Raw genomic sequence first — 17891 nt, forward strand, 5'->3', positions numbered from 1 at the left:
AACAGCAATGTAAAGCTCATTGATCTATAAATATCAGATACGTAGGGCAACGTAGTGGAAAAATAATTGCTTTCAGTTCCACTTCACTCCCTTACAGTCCCCGCTATGAAAAGTGCTGATTTTGATCATGAAATGTAATCATAGGAATTCCATAACTTGCACTTTTTTGTTTTGGGTAATTCTTTTTATGTATATTAACTTATAGCTGATAAAGAGAGCCTAAGAGGGTAATATAACATTAATATTAAAGTGATTTAGCTTAAACACCCAATCTTAATTTAAATTTAAAGGAATTTCTCACCCCAAAATTAAAACTCTGTCATCACTTACTCACCCTCATGTTGTTAAAAACCTGTATAAATTTATTTGTTCTACTGAACACAAAGGAAGATATTTGTAATCAATCAGGAAACAAGAGCACCATTCACTATTCACTACTATGGAAGTTAATGGAGCTCAAAAACTGTTTAAACATTACTCAAAATATCTTCTTCTGAATTGAATGTGAGTAAAAGATGAAAGAATTTTAATCCCTTTAATGCATTTGACATAGCACCAATAAGCGCCTGCCTGTCATCTGATAATTTCATAAACAACAAAAACAAATAAAAGTTTAGTTTAAATTTTTCTCGACTGCCATTTCTATGAATACAATGGTGTGAAATAGTGTTGGCCCCCTTTCTATTTTCATTTTTTTGCATGTCATCTTTGCAGAGTTGTTGTAATTCAAGCTGTGGTCTGCAACTTTTTTGATCATATTCACTGAAACCAATACTATGCTCCGATAGAACAACATAAATTAGTCTGTTTAAGAAAAAACCCAGCGCTTCTAGATCCACCTAGAGCCTGTTATTTGTTTTGCAAAAATCCACTGCTCCTGGTTCACTTGGTACAAACAGCGCAGGACGGTTCATTTGGTCCAATCAGCGCAGGGCTGTGTAAAATCTGCCTGTCAATCACAGTACCTGCATGAGCCACAGAACCAACCTCCCCCTCGCGCACTTTACAATATCACGTGCATCCGCCTGAAGTTCACAGGTGTGTTGGATTGAACGTAGCGTGATGGCGGAGAGAACATTCACTAACAAACTTCTGATTCCTCGGTTAACAACTAGAGCTAGAAAAACAACCAATGAAAAGAAGGAAACAAAGAAACAACGCGACCGTGACCGTTATAAAACTAGGATCAATATCGGACCAGCATTTGAAAGATGGAGGATTCTACGAGATTTAAAAGAGTTCAAGCTGGATGCAGAGCTTGCCACATTTCTTCTTGACAGGTAACTGTGCTTTATCAACCATTGACTGTATTTCGAAGTATTATGTAAGTAATCTAAGTATTCTTGCTAAGTATGCGTTGACAATAATACTGGTGCACACGCGCTGACGAGGACGAGCTCAAAGGGAGGTTTCCCGGTGGTAGTTGGGGAGGAACATGAAATTGTAAACTGCTCAATCCGTCAGCTTTCAGCCACATTGGAAGGTTTTCGAGCATGAACTGCCTTTTTAAAATCATGCCACAGCATCTTAATAGTGGGGCTGATCCGAATGGCATTTTTTGAGGTTCGAAGCTCTAGTAGAAATCAAATTGAATATTCGAACATATTTTTCTCTCTAAAGCAGGGGTGGGGAACCCTGGTTCTTGAGGGCCAGTGTCCTGCAGAGTTTAGTTCCAACCCTAATCAAACACACCTGAAAAATCTAATTAAAGTCTTCAGGATTACATGGAAATGAAATTCAGTTGTGTTTGATCAGCAGCAGTTTTTATATTGGAACCCTACCATGCAGGCCATTTTTGCCTAGTCTCTTTCCTATGGTGGAGTCCTGAACACTGACCTTAACTGAGGCCTGCAGTTCTTTGGATGTTGTTGTGGGGTCTTTTGTGCCTCTTGGATGAGTCGTCACTGCGCTCTTGGGGTAATTTTGGTCAGACGGCCACTCCTGAGATGGCTCACCCCTGTTTCGCCGTTTGTGGATAATGGCTCTCACTGTGGTTCACTGGAGTCCCAAAGCTTTAGAAATGGTTTCATAACCTTTTCCAGACTGATAGATCTCAATTACTTTCTCTCATTTGTTCCTAAATTTTTTGGATCTCAACATGATGTGTAGCTTTTGAGGATCTTTTGGTCTACTTCACTTTGTCAGGCAGGTCCTATTTAAGTGATTTCTTGATTGCAAACAGGTGTGGCAGTAATTAGGCCTGGGTGTGGCTAGAGAAACTGAACTTACGTTTTAAGTTACGTTTTAAGTTATGTTAAGTGTGTGACAAACGTGCAAAAAAAATTTAAATCAGGAAGGGGGTCAACACTTTTCACACACTGTATAAAGTTCCTGTGAATATTTCTCAGCCATTTTCCTACAGGCCATGTCCATATTTCTACCTCTTTACCATCATCTTCAAACGGTAATGGCTTATTAAAATCATTCAATCTAGTATAGTTTGTCTGCAGAGCCTATTGATTGATAGATGCCACATGTGGATTATTGATTTTTTGTATCATTGTTGGTTGTGACTATTGATCCAACAAAGTGCATTGTTAAAGTTCACTGCAAGAATTCAAAAGGACCAAACTGTCTTTTGAAATTCTCCCAGTGAAGGCAGATGTTCCCGACACAATAATAACCATAGCAATTAAGCCACCTCTATTATACCGTAACTGTTATTCTCTAGAGCATACAACTGCCTTTGTCACACAGCTGCCTGTATTTCAAAGGTTGTCTAATCATGTATACAATTACTATACCCAGACAGCAATCAATAAAACACAGCAAATGAAATATAATTTTATTTAGGATGCATCCCATACAGCTGCTGTCTACACTTTACCAACCTCACACAAACACTTACTGTACTGAACATGAGCATTTGCTATCCTGCAGTGAGAACTTCGCTGCTCTGTTTAGAAGTACAGTAGTGTAAAAAATGTGTAACATCTGTAGAAACCACAGGCAGCATAGACCAACTCGGCAACAAAAAAGCTGATCAAGCAACAAACTCATGCTTGTGAATTTCTTCATTGCTTGAATTGCCCATCAAACACGGCCATAAGGCAAATGTATTCCTTATCCCACTGAGAGAAGTAAAGCAGATAAACCATCATCTCAGCTAGACTCTTTTCGGAAGATGCCTGAAGTTCAGAGTAAAGTTTCTTGTTTGGCTTTGGCATCTTGTTACACCCTTTTACAACATATGTTTAGAGGGCTTTTTACTTCATTTACATAGAACGTCTCGGTTACGTATGTAACCCTCGTTCCCTGAAGGAGGGAACGGAGACGTCACGTCGTGACCGACGAATTGGGAACTCGCTTAGAGAGACCAATCTGCTTCGAATACTACTAAAACGCCAATGAACTTGGCATTGAGATATTTGCATAATGCTGGCGCCGCCCCGCCAGGTGCGTATATAAGCAGCAGGTGCAAATGAGGAAATTAGCTTCTTTTTCGCTGAGAAAGCCGGAAAGTGTGACCGGCCGTAACAGCAGGTGGCAGCACCTGTGGCGACGGGACGTGACGTCTCCGTTCCCTCCTTCAGGGAACGAGGGTTACATACGTAACCGAGACGTTCCCTTTCAGTCGGTCACTACGACGTCACGTCGTGACCGACGAATTGGGAATCCCTACCAAAACGCCACTAGGGGCTGACCTCTTCCAGTGTCTGCGTAAAGCCCTCCGGTTCCACTTAAGGATAAGGAGAATTAGGTTTTAAGGCAGAAGGCCGGGCACTAGATGTTCCTTTAACCCCACAGTAGTGCCAGCGACTGGGAAGCGCCCTATCTGAGCGGTATAGGGACGCTGCGGAAGCCACCGCCCCGTTAAGGGCTATTGGTGGGCGAAAGTCAACCGTAGTTGAGGTATAATGACAGCCGTGGCTGTGTAAGCAAAGCAGTGCTCTGCTAAGGGAAACGTGGGCTAGTAGGATTAACCCCACGGAAAAATACTCACAATGGAACCCGGTGGGACACAATGTGGAGCCCGAGCCAACACGTAGGTTCGCGAGGATGCAGCTAGTGAAGGCTGACAGCCAATGCTCCGCAACAAAGGCTGCCAAGGCAGCGGAGGAAGAACAATTCAAACCATTACGCATTTTTGTTCTGAAGGCCTTCCATACTGACACAATTTATGAATCATCAGTTGGAGGCTGCAAGCCGACCTGTGAGACTGTTCTCCGTGCTCCCCCTGGTGAGGAAAGAACACGAGAGGATACAGGCTCAATACGAACACTGTAAAATCTAATGAACGTATTAGGTGTCGCCCAACCAGCAGCTCTACAGATGTCTGTTAGCGAGGAACCACGAGCTAGAGCCCAAGATGAGGCAACGCTCCGTGTGGAGTGCGCTCTCAAATTAAAGGGGCAAGGAATACCCTGAAGATTATAAGCCAGGGCGATAGTATCAACTATCCAATGAGACATCCTCTGCTTAGTGACAGCTTTCCCTTTCTGCTGGCCACCATAACAAACAAAGAGCTGGTCTGAGGTCCTGAGGCTTTGCGTGCGATCCACGTAGAGGCGCAGTGCGCGTACGGGGCACAACAAAGCCATGGTTGGGTCTGCGTCCTCCGGGGGCAGCGCTTGCAAGCTCACCACCTGGTCTCTGAAAGGAGTGGTGGGAACTTTGGGCACGTAGCCTGGTCTGGGCCTCAATGTTACACTCGAGGCAGCAGGACCAAACTGAAGGCACGAGTCGTCAACAGAGAATGCATGTAAATCCCCTACTCTCTTCACTGAGGCCAATGCTAGCAGGGTCAGAGCTTTCATTGATAAAAGCTTCAGACTCGCAGACTGCAAAGGCTCGAACGGGGGGGCCTGAAGGGCTTTCAGCACCATGGACAGGTCCCAGGGAGGAATAGAAGGAGGGCGCGAGGGGTTTAGCCTGCGAGCGCCTCTTAGAAATCTAACAACCAAATCATGCTGGCCAACTGTTCTGCCGTTAATAAGTGAGTGATGAGCAGAAATAGCGGCGATATCAACTTTAATGGTGGAGGGTGACAGCCTACCGTCTAACCTATGTTGAAGATATAAAAGCACGGTGTTAATAGGGCATTCTCTGGGGTCCTCGCGTTGCGAAGAGCACCAGGTGACGAAAAGGTTCCATTTAAACGCGTAAGCCCGTCTCGTAGACGGAGCTCGTGCCGCGTTGATTGTGTTAGATACCGTTTGTGGTAAATCACCTAAACCTTGCGCGCGCTCAACGACCATACATGGAGATCCCACAGGTCGGGGCGCGGGTGCCATAATGTGCCCCCTCCTTGAGAAAGAAGGTCCTTCCTCAGGGGAATCCGCCAGGGAGGGGCTGTCGCGAGGAGCATTAGCTCTGGAAACCAATTCTTGCTCGTCCAATATGGGGCGATCAGTAAAAGGCTCTCCTCGTCCTGCCTGACCTTGCACAGTGTCTGTGCGATTAAGCTCACTGGGGGGAATGCGTATTTGCGCATCCCCCGAGGCCAGCTGTGTGCCAATGCGTCCACGCCGAGGCTGCCCTCGATTAGTGAATAAAACAGGCGACAGTGGGTATCGTCCGGCGACGCAAACAGATCTATCTGCGCACGACCGAACTTCTTCCAAATTAGCTGGACCGTCTGGGGGTGGAGTCGCCATTCGCCGGGGCGCGCAGCTCGAGAAAGCGCGTCCGCTGCTGTATTGAGCGAGCCCGGAATGTGAATGGCACGAAGGGACCTCAGATGCTTCTGACTCCAAAGGAGGAGATGACGAGCGAGATGCGACAGGTGACGGGAGCGCAAACCGCCTTGACGGTTGATATACGCAACGGTCGCAGTGTTGTCGGTGCGTACTAGTACATCCTTCCCTCGCAGCTCCGTAGCGAAGCGTACGAGTCCCAGATATACTGCCCACAACTCTCGGCAATTGATATGCCAGTGCAACTGGGGTGCTGTCCACACCCCTGAAGCTGTAAGCTCGTCGTACGTGGCACCCCAGCCCGTGTCGGACGCATCTGTGTGTACAACAGCATGCTGAGCGATCTGTCTCATGGACACACCGGACCTGAGAAACGCGGGGTCCGACCACGGGGGGAATGTTAGGCGACACGCAGGTGTAATGGTTACACGATGGATGCCGGCGCGCCACGCTCTCCTCGGGACTCGATCGTGAAGCCAACGCTGAAGCGGTCTCATATGGAGCAGTCCGAGCGGTGTCACGGCCGCTGCTGCAGCCATATGCCCCAGGAGCTTCTGAAATTGTTTCAGCGGGACCGCATTCTTCCCTCGGAATGAACCGAGGCAAGTCAGAATTGACTGGACGCGCTCTTCTGTCAAACGCGCCGATAAATCGATCGAGTCCAGTTCCATCCCGAGAAAAGAGATCCTCTGCGTGGGGCAGAGTTTGCTCTTTTCCCAGTTGACCCGAAGACCCAAACGGGCGAGATGCCGAAGCGTTAAATCTCTGTGCTCGCACAGCGTCCGTCGAGAATGCGCTATTATAAGCCAATCGTCGAGGTAAGCCAATATGCGAACGCCGCTCTCTCTGAGGGGTTTTAACGCCGCCTCGACTACTCTTGTGAACAAACGGGGAGAGAGGGATAGCCCGAACGGTAAAACTTTGTACTGGTATGCCCGTCCCTCGAACGCAAACCGGAGAAACGGTCTGTGACGAGGGATTATGGACACATGAAAGTACGCGTCTTTCAGGTCTATTGCCGCAAACCAATCTTGGGGGCGAATTGAATTGAATATTTGCTTCGGTGTTATCATCCTGAAGGACCTCTTCTGCAGAGATTTGTTCAGAACGCGCAAATCCAAGATCGGTCGCAACCCACCGCCTTTTTTGGGTACTATAAAATACGGGCTGTAGAAGCCCGATCTCATCTCGGTTGGAGGGACCGGCTCGATCGCGTCCTTCGCCAACAGGACTTCGACCTCTGCACGCAGTACGTGTGCATCGGACGCTTTCACCGTGGTGAAACGAATGCCCGAGAATTTGGGTGTGTGCCGGATGAATTGAATTTCGTAACCGAGGCGAACAGTGCGTAAAACCCAACGAGACGGGCTGGGAAGCTGAAGCCACGCCCCCAGGGACCGTACGAGGGGAATTAACGGCACTGTCGGGGTACCCGCGGTGGGGCGGCTGAGCGGGACAGGTGGTACTGCCGGTACGTCTGCTGGGACAGCATAAGTATCTACAGTATGTGTGTGTGTGACACTGACCTGAGCCCGCTGAGGGTGACGGTCGTCTGGTCTCCTCAGCGGAGAGCACAGACTCCGAGGAGGGTGCTGGTGGTCCCGTCTCCTCAGCGGAGAGCTGGAACTCCTCAGAACACCCGCTGGCGATAGAGGAGAGGGAGGAAGAGCATATGAATGCCCGCTCACATCTCTCTCGATCCTCTGAAGACCTGGAGAAGGAATAGGAATGCACTCTTTTTGTGGTTTTGTGGGTGCCGGCTGAGAAGCCGGCGGAACAGAAACAAAAGGAAACCAAAGATTCTCCACCCGGCCCTCTACCGGTGGAGGGAGCGATGCCATCACCGTCTCCCGTAGAGTGATCCCATCCCAATCCAGGTCGCCCGTCTCAGGGCCGCTTCGTCTTCCGTTTACCACGGGAAGCGGGTGGGGCGGGCGGGGCGGGCTGTCGACGGCTGTTCCCCCTCCGTGGCCTGGAAGATGTTCTAGTGGGGGGGGCGGAGGCAGCCGCCGCAGGGCGCCCTCGGCGAGGAGCAGACGGGCCCGCCGGCGCTGGAGGGCGAGATGCAGGTCGCTTGCGCCGGGGCATGATCTGTGCGATCGCCTCTGTCTGCTTCTGGGCGGCGGAGAACTGCTGGGCAAAAGACTCCACCGACTCACCGAAGAGGCCAGCCTGTGACACTGGAGCGTCCAAAAACTTGTTCTTGTCCGCTTCCGACATGTCAGCGAGACATAGCCATAAGTGGCGTTCCTGGACCACCATCGTGGACATGGCACGACCAATCGCCTGCGCTGTCACCTTCGTAGCGCGAAGAGCCAGGTCAGTGGCAGCCCGGAGCTCCGAAAGGACAGGCGAGTCGTGTCCTCCCTCGTGCAGATCCCTCAAGGCTTTGGCTTGGTGAACCTGCAGCAACGCCATTGCGTGCAGGGCTGAGGCCGCCTCTCCACATGCCTGGTGGGCAGCGCCCGTTAAACCGGAGGACTGTCTGCAGGCACGAGAGGGGAGGGTTGGGCGGTCCTTCCAAGAGGGAGCGTGGGCCGGACACAGTTGCATCGCGACCGCACGCTCCACGGGAGGGATCCCCGTGTAACCCTTAGCGGCTCCGCTGGTGAGGGAGGTGAGGGGGGAGGGCTGAAACGGCCGTAATCTCATGGAAAACGGCGACTTCCAGGTTCTAGTCAGCTCCTCGTGCACCTCGGGGAAGAAAGGCACCGGTGGAGAGGGTTGTGAAACCCGGGCAGCTCCAAAGAACCAATCATCCAGGCGGGACGGTTCGGGCTGAGGGGGGGGAACCCACTCTAACCCTACGGTCTCCGCCGCTCGAGCGAGCACGGCCACCATCTCTGGATCGAACTCCGGCGTCCCAACCCGACCAGAGGGAGGAAGGGCGTCGGGGTCCACGTCAGGGGGAGGAGGCCCACCCTCGGATGCTGCGGCGTCGGTGGACCCGGAGGGCGGCACGATGGATTCTAGAGACATCGTAGAACACGACGCTGAAGTCTCCATCGGCACATCAACCGGCTGTGGATGAGGAGGCTGAGAGCCTGAGGACGAATCCCCCGCTCGGCTCAGCACAGTGATGCGCAGGTCGTCTTTTGAGAGCTTCACAGCCGCACCGTGGCGGCGTTCAGCACTCGCATGACGAGGGTTGCGTTTTTCCCGGAGGAAAGACAACCGTCTGCGCAAATCCACAAGGGACATGTTCTCGCAGTGAGAACACTTACCCCCAGCGAACGCTGCCTCTGCGTGCTCGATGCCCAAACACGAAAGACAACGCTCGTGACCGTCCTTCGGACCCATGTATTTGCCGCACCCAAGATCGCACGGACGAAAAGCCATCCTGAAAAGGACGCTGATGTCCGGATATACGAGAGAGTGGCTGCCTTTAACAAGGCACAAAGCTCTCTCGTATCACTCTTTTAGGGAAATTCACTCAGATGCTTAGTTGATGAGCGCACAGGAAGGCAACGCACACACAAAACTCAAAACAAAATAAAGATGTAGAGTCGTGGAATTAAGCGAAGCGTCCGCTGTGGTACTGCTAGTCCAACCAACTTCAGCAATCGAATCCCACCAGAGTAGAGTAGCTTCTCAGTAGCAGATACTGCCGGCTTTCGAAGCGATAAAAAGCTAATTTCCTCATTTGCACCTGCTGCTTATATACGCACCTGGCGGGGCGGCGCCAGCATTATGCAAATATCTCAATGCCAAGTTCATTGGCGTTTTAGTAGTATTCGAAGCAGATTGGTCTCTCTAAGCGAGTTCCCAATTCGTCGGTCACGACGTGACGTCGTAGTGACCGACTGAAAGGGAAAGAATAATAAAGGAAATGTATTAAAACTATGAAATAACACAGTGTACCAATGATATTTATGTTGTGACTAAAAATACAAACTAAATCATAATTATATAAAATTTTAACAACCTTTACCTAGAATTGCACAAATGTACTCTTTTAAATGATTCTTGAGGTCCTCAAACGATTCTTGAGGTCTCACACCATGCCCCCAGCTATTATTTGCTCTTACAGGCTTTTTCATAAGTTGGTCCAAGTCATTTAATTCAAAAACATTTTAAGTAAAAAATTTAGTTTTGTAATACAATAAGTTAATATGTTGGCACAATTATAATTATTATAAATAAAAATGATCTTCAGACCAAAAGATGTTTAAGATTTTAAGAAACATTTGAGTAAAATGGCCTTAAAATGAACTTGTAATGCAAGACAAAAGCAGGTGAATCAATACCTTTTTCTACATTCTAATAAAACACTGTTGTCTTTTGATAAAAAAAAGCTAGACTAACATCCTATTACTCTTCAATGACCTCAACATTTATCCATAAATACGGCACCGCTCACTATAACTACTGTGCTGACCGACTGAGATAAATGGCTCTAAAGGCCAGTTAACAGAAAAGACTCACCACCCAATTGTTGAAAGAGGGCAAAAGGTATGATAGAAACTATAATGTGATATAGCTTATTAAACTGGTACTAAGCACAGTCAAAAAAGTACACCAGTGTGTTGTCGATTGTTAAAAGTAAAGGATGGTGTACTCACATCATCTGTTCTGAGCTTCTTAGCCGGGCATCCCCCATCCACTGGGTGCAACATATAATACAGACGCACTTTGTTTGCATGTTTTCGACTCTGAAAGAAAAAAGCAGAGAAAAATGTATTAGCCTAAATATAAAAATATAAAGATTTCATTAGCTTAGTGCACAACAGCATTACACTGAATACTGTTTGACAAGTCAGACAATGATCACGTGTCTCCGGTACAAGATCCGCGTCTGCTAAGGCGGTGTGCACAATCCTTGCTGCCAGTAGGGATTCGGGAGCCTGCATGCCAGTTTCTCCCACCCCGATTGGTTGCCCGTGCATCATTGTTTGACATTGCAGTTCATGTCCCGCCTCAACTGGTCTATTGAATGAGGAGTTGATAGAGGTTGTAACTTGTGACACTGCTAGACTTAATATTTATTGACCAGCAGATAAGAAAGAAACTAGATCATTCAGTTAATTAGATTTCTTTAATGGCAAGCACTGGACATGTATGTGCTTAGAACAGCTAGGTTTAAGAAAACTGAGCAGTTATTTTTATGATTTGGTTTGGCCTGAAAAGGTTTCCCGGCCACCAAGCAGACTTTGAGTAAATGGACAGTTGAGGCCATCTCTTTGGTTATAAAGCTGGCCCTCTCCTTTAATCATTACAGCCAATTCAACTAGGGGTATGGCAGCATCAAAAGCACTTTGGGCAGGTGCTTCGGTCCAGGACATCTGTGATGCGGCAGTCTGGTTTTATGAGTTGGATCTCACTTCTACTCCTGGATCTTGCGTGCTTAGGTCTTAGTTGTGCTTTTACACACAGACAGGCACTTGTAGTCTGGTGGATTGGTTATAGGGTTCCCAAAGCGTCACTACGGCGATGCAGTGCAAGTTCCCTCGAAAGAAAACGTCTTGAGTTACGCAAGTAACACTAGTTCCCTGAGCCGGGAATGAGATGCTGGGTCTCCCTTGACATACTTCCTGCGTACCTGTTACGCCGTCTTCTGCAACATTTCAGATAGCGAGGGCATTTTTCAGGTCTCCTTTTATACTTCCTGGTTCCCATGTCACCCCGCCGGTGACGTCACACCCCACCATTGGTTGAATTTGATTTCCCATGTCACCCCGCCGGTGACGTCACACCCCACCATTGGTTGAATTTGATATACACGTTCAGACGCACTCACTCCTGGAGGCGGTCCCAAAGTGTCAGTTTGACGACGCAGCGTCTCGTTCCCTTCTCAGGAAACAAGGGCTACATATGTATCCCGAGATGTATAACAAAAAAAATGTGGTAAATTAAAACAGAAAGACTTGAAGTGCTGTGCTTTTGTTAAATATAAAACTAGGCATTGAGAAATAAAGGCAGAAACTAATGTTGGTTTTATGTGAGAAACAAACAGGAGAATGACAGCTAAGTGAAAGAGCCCGTCTTATGCACAGGCCAATAAATAATTACTGCAGCTGACATTAAGTGAGTGCACAGCCACAAAACACCAATCTTGCGTTTGACGGCACAAGTTTCAGAGAGCGGACTAAATCAATTCACTGCTCAGTTTACCTGAAAATGATGTTGTTTGACAAGAGGGTAATTGAACTTCATCCTCAACACAAAAGGGAAGAAGCAAAGGGCGGATATGAAGGCCAGAGATCGACACTGGGAAAAATCAGCATTGAAACACCTATTTCCTCTTGAAGAAGTGAAAGATTTTCTGTCTGAATTTTCTAGACCCTCTCATATACTGTAGAATGACACATGGACTTGGGTGAACTATTTTCCTGATAGGCTATAGATGAATGTGGTTGAAAAATATAATCTGTCACATTGAGTTTAAAGAGTCCTCATATTTCCCCCACAACAGAGTTAATATGGAGGCGGGAGACAGATAGAGATCACCAGAGACAAGCAGGAAGTTGAACTTGAGAGTTATCGAGAATGACAGATAATAGGAAGATATGAAACAATCATGATGCCTCTCACCTCAAGATTTCTCTTCAACTTGAAAACAATTCTGTATTTTCTTTCAGTTTCTCTATCATACAATAAAGACGCAACAAATAAATCAAGAATTCAGATGCAAAACCCTCTAAGTGCATATGACATTTGTTGTTGTAAATAAGCATTTTTATCAAACAAATGTCACTTCAGTCATTTCACAAATTTTACCGACTTTTGCTGCAAAACCCTCTAAGTGCATTCAAGCATTTTTTTTAAATCCACTTTTGAGAACTAGATGCAAAATCACTAGAAAAATAGATGCACAACAGCTACATTTTATACAGCCACTTCTTTTCCAGTTTATAAGCTCCTCCTTATTAACAAATAGTGTGGCTTTTGTGTTTTTGATGAAATGGCACTCCCGTACTAATTTGATCCTAAGTGTACTATTAAATGTTCTCGACTCAGGCCCTTGTGGGAGTCTTGGGGATGGTAATTTCATGGAGATAGACAAAACGAGTCTCAAAGGGTGAAGTTAACGCAGATTGGGGTTGAAGTGTCACAGCAATAGATTTTGAAGTCCACAATTTAGCTCTGAGCCAAAAGCACATGATGTTCCAAACCCTACCGTGATTTGGCCGGAGGAAAACATCAAGCTCTACTCAGGGATAAGTACGGGGGGAAAAATAACTGCCAAATACAGAAAGCTTTCAAGACTCATTACTGTAAAGAGACCCACACTTCACTGGTAAAGGACTGTTTGCTAGGACGTGTTCCCTTCAGGGTTTGTGTTTTTATATCAAAAGTAAGCTACAGAGCCGATGATCCTCTCAAAACAGAAGGCACAATCTGTCTCAGTTTTACCAGCAACATCATCTCACTGTACCTTTCCCAAACCAAAACCAATGTACCGTGTGTACTGATGCTGCTGCTGTTTCTAATAGGCTTTGATGTTCATTTGCCTTGAGCATGTAAATACAGGAGTTATAGAATATGTTGTTTTTCTTACAGAAGATTTGAATGGATTCAGCAAGGGAAAAACAGCCCCGGTCGCTTATACAGATAACAACAGTGGGTGCCATAAGGACGCACAAATTAAAACCAGACGAAAACTGTTAGGTGGGATGCAAATGGTCGACTACCTCCATGCTGAGATGGATTTTAGAGGAGCACCAATGGGAAACAAACACAAAGATGACTTCTGTCTTACAGCTTTTAACTAGGAAAAAGGCTTTGTTAAAGTCCCAATTTTTTAAATATCAATAAATCCTGCATTAAAATATCTGCACTCATGCTGTGCACATTTATATTGGTTACATCAACTGACTAATTTGCACTTTGTATGCTTGTTTCGTTACAGTTTGGCTTCAATAAATGTGATCAATTTAAGAGATATCTAGAAACCAAATCATCTAATCAAATAAAAATACCACAAAATTTACTGCAATCCACTACAGATACACTAGTCAGTGACTTGAGAATACTGATAAAATGGTTTGAAAGTTACTCAATATTGAAGTCAACTTTGTAGTACTGCATTTTCTGAAGTCTACTTTTTTGTCAGTCCCAGGACAGATCATAGTCTCATTATTTCATTCATACCTCAGCTTTTACTCAGACAATACATTTCTAATGATTAAGCAAGTTTGTGCTGAATTTAAATTATGAGACTTAAACTGTAATTTTCTGAATCAGAAACGCCAAACTTATTTGCATTTTCATTTTCTGGGCTCTGGTTGCTTAGTCACTAGATCCAGTTTTAGGAGCAGACAATTTTTCAAGAATGCCAATTGAGTGGGTTTCTGTTTTAGGCCATAAACTCTTTGCATGAGCAGCTGCATCATGCCACCTATAGAGATCAGTCGACAACACTGCAGATTTTACAAAGCACTAAAAACTAGGCCAGACTACTAGTTCTTTATTTGAAAACTTTGTTTAAAAACTTTAGGCACAATCTGCGCTAATGTCCCATAAGAAATTTATGAACACATCTCAAACTAACTTTCAAACACATTCTAACAAGAGCGTCTTTCAACAAAGCAATAACCTAAAAAAGATTATTTTTTAAGACACTGCATTATAAATGATAAAAAGAACAACCACAATGTAACCTAAAAAAGATGATGTTATATAAGACACTGCATTTTAAATAATAAAAGACAAAGATAATGTAACCTGAATGTGTTTTAATGTGAAATGTTTTACGTTCGAATTTAAAATGCAAGATATTTCCAGGTACTATTTTATTATACAAGAAAAATCTTTGGCTGTTTTGGTAACCAACGTTCCTAAATATAATAGCGCTCTACGACTGGCAGAAGTAGTCCAGCATCCTGAGATTTCACTGGAAATACATCAAGTGCCGACAAACATAGAGTCCATTGAAGTAATTTGTTTAAGTAGATCCAACTTTCAACTTTTACAATGAAGCTGTGACATTTTATACCAGGGGCTCTCAAAATTTACATTCAAAGGTCCATATCTGAATTCTCATCATGTTAATAGGTCCGGAAAAACTGGTTTTACAAAAATTGTCAAGCATGGTAATAACTTTATGTAAATCATTTGTTTATATTCCAAATAGTTTGGAAAAAGTATTTTCTATTAAAGTACATTCATAACAAGTGTATTTTGCATTTAAAGTTAAAAACAATAAACATAAACACAAGAAGTATGCCAAAAGTAACCAGGTTGAAAATACAGGGCAAACTAATTAGAGAAATGACAGAGAATCTTCCATCAGATGCATAAACCGTGGAAAAAAAGGTGTGGTTGGTAGACGGAGACACGGGGATGGCCAAAATTAGGGGTGCACCTATAAATTGGCCGATGATGCTTGCTATGCTTCTCAATGAATTACGGTGAAATGCCACTACATCCATAAGCCAGAGGGCTCTCTCGTTCAGAAACTCAATATGCGCTGCAGACGAAGAACCAGACACATGCAGCTCCAGGAAATGTCTTAAGGATATATTTATATTGCTGTTCTTCAAACCTTTTCAGGTATTTTCATGATAATAAAGAATATGTATAAGATTATGTTTGCCGTAGTACATGAAGTAGCTGTGCATAATATCTGGGTGTGATGGCAACAGCGTAACACAGGTCATTTTCAAATAACTCGTTTTATTTTCAGACCAGGAATACTCTTAAATCTAAAGAGAAAAAAAAACTAAACGAATGGTTTACAAGTTTAATATTCATTTGTAAAGTAGCAAATGCACACATTTAATCAATCACATAGAAATTGCACTTGCAATATGAAGTGGACACGAGTCTGGATCAAGTTCCCGTTGGGTCCGGATCCGGACCGGAGTCTGGACTTTGAGAAACCCTGTTCTATACACTGTTAAAAATTTCTTTATAACAGTATTACAGGCGGCTATTTAAAAGTAACTTACGGTAGATTTAAATTTATGTTATTTAGTGGCAACAGTTTGTTCAAAGTCTTTATCTTTACAGAATAAAACTAAAATATCATCCTCATGCAAAGCATTCTGGGAACCAAAATCTGAAGGAAATAGACAGAAAAAGATTAATTTCCTAGGTTCCTAGAATGCATTGCCGTTTTTGTTGACGTGCATCTCACGGAGACAGCATAGCCATACTCGCGCTCACTCAATTGGTTAGACTGTCACAATGCCTCGGTTCTCAAATCGCATTCTTTCGCAATTTGCTAATCGCAATGTTTCACATCGCAATTGCAGTTCGATTTCGATTAACCAGCCGTAGTAAGGGGTGTCACATTTCCGTCTGATGTCAGAGGTATTTAGGCCACTCAAACACATTCTATTTAACCATGCAAACACATTCTATTATACCAAATATACAAAATAACATTGTTTTTTAGCAATGAAATAGGTGCTCTTTAACATACTGCAAAATTTCACTTGGCAGCTTAAATTATAAGTCACAAGTTATTATAAACTTACAGCTGTTAAAGAGACAATTTTGTATGTCTATATAAATGATATTTATTTATTTTGTAAAAGAAGGTACAGATTGCTGCTTTAAAATGTCAGGATGGACAATAACTGAAACATTGGTCATTGGTTAAACATTAGTTAAAATACACGATGCATTAAAAATGAAATAATGTTTTGTATAGTATATGTGATGAAAAGCAATTAGTCAGGTCGGCTTGATAAACATGCTTTAATATGACTGCCTTTGATCTCAGCTCAGTATCAAGGGAAAAAATCAGCTCATATATCAAATGATAATAAATTCATTATACTGTATAATATGAGCTACTTCACCCGCAAATGATGTCTGGCTTTAAAAAATCCAATTACTATCTCTTTGTTTCATAAAAATTATACTGAAACTAAACATGTTCTAAATATTACTATCTGTCTCGCCGAGAAATGAATACTTCTCTTTATACATCTTCAGCAGTTGTAAAGCTAACAAGAACTTTCTGCCATATATAGCCACATGCGGAGGAGCTAATTATGGCAGCCAAATATATAGCAACAATTTAAAGGCATTACTGATCCTCGCTTGGGTAATAACAAAGAAGATGCGTTTAAGTGGGCTGTGCTGAGTCTAAATCAGATCTCTCACAGCTCAAAGGGATATAAGTTTAGACCAAGCTTCAAGTGAATTAGGTACTGTAACCTATATCCGGTCACCTGACTCTACAATGACTTGACTGACTTGACAATTTTTGGAAATTTCTTTGCAGCTAAGCTCCCGAACCAATGTTATTTTATCCCACTTAATTTAACATTCAATTAATTACTGAAATGATAGATGTTTTGTAGTCTGAGGTCTCATCAAACAGACACACCGAAACGAAGAAAGCGAGGTTTGTCCTTGAAGACTGATAATAATCACCCTGGCCAAACATAAATACAAATCTGTAGTATTTTCTGTGTTTGCTATGCCTCCCATACATACAGTATATAAAATTGGAAAATGTCAATTGGAGTTATGGAGAAAACCCATAGACACAAAAAGAGCAAGATAACAAAAATCCAACGTGCAGCTTATCAAGGACATCACACTCTAGCCTGGCTCCGCCCTCCTACGTGCTTCCGCTTAATTTTCATTTCGCTTCAGCAGTACGTCTGGGATTTCTCTATAGAGTTTCGTTTTCTCCTGCAAAAATCTGCAGGACCAATCAGCGAACAGATGGGGATGGCTAAGAACGATGACGTTGAGGTCGTGCGTCAGTTTGAGTTGTAGTTCAGTAATGGCAGCAGAGAAAGACGTGAGAAAAGCTATTCGGTCCGTTGTTGCAAAACTGCCGAATATACAGAAGTTAAAGCCGGAGCAAGAACCAGGTTTGCTAAGTTTTGTTTGTCTGATTATTCTGACTTGTTGTTTCCGGACGGTTTCGATGCATGATATACGTCACGACCACACGTTAGCGATTGGCTTTGGCAGATCCTGAGTGACTCTGGGCAGATCCAATAGTTTTAAACTTCAACAATGGACCCTCCTTAACGGAAGTAACGCTTTGCAATGGAGCGTGGCCAGACTCTCTGTACAAATGAAATGAATGTAAAAGAGTCTGGTTGGACCAGGCTAATCACACTCTATAGAGGAGGTGAATATGATATGTCAAATCGGTTTTCTCAAATGGTTCGAGTTGAATTAATTTTTTCAGGTTTTTTCAGTGTATGACACATCTGTTCACTTCAAAAGAATTGAAAATGGTGACTCAGAAGAATGCACAGGGGTAAAAGTTGGGGAAAAAGTCATGTACTGTTAAGCAGCCTTTAGCATAACCTTTAGGGGTCTGCAACCTTCAATGTCAAA

At 44.2% G+C, this 17891-nt stretch overlaps 1 protein-coding gene across 1 annotated transcript in view; it reads right to left on the reverse strand.

The window, feature by feature from the left end:
* Positions 1-17891, reverse strand: part of zmat4a (zinc finger, matrin-type 4a) — a 93658-nt gene that overhangs the window by 53757 nt on the left and 22010 nt on the right. The window contains exon 3 of the mRNA XM_065250292.1: positions 10199-10288. Within this exon, the coding sequence (XP_065106364.1) occupies positions 10199-10288 (90 nt within the window). The remainder of the gene's footprint in view (positions 1-10198; positions 10289-17891) is intronic.

This window comes from Paramisgurnus dabryanus, chromosome 5 (assembly GCF_030506205.2).
Source record: "Paramisgurnus dabryanus chromosome 5, PD_genome_1.1, whole genome shotgun sequence".
Lineage (NCBI taxonomy): Eukaryota > Metazoa > Chordata > Actinopteri > Cypriniformes > Cobitidae > Paramisgurnus > Paramisgurnus dabryanus.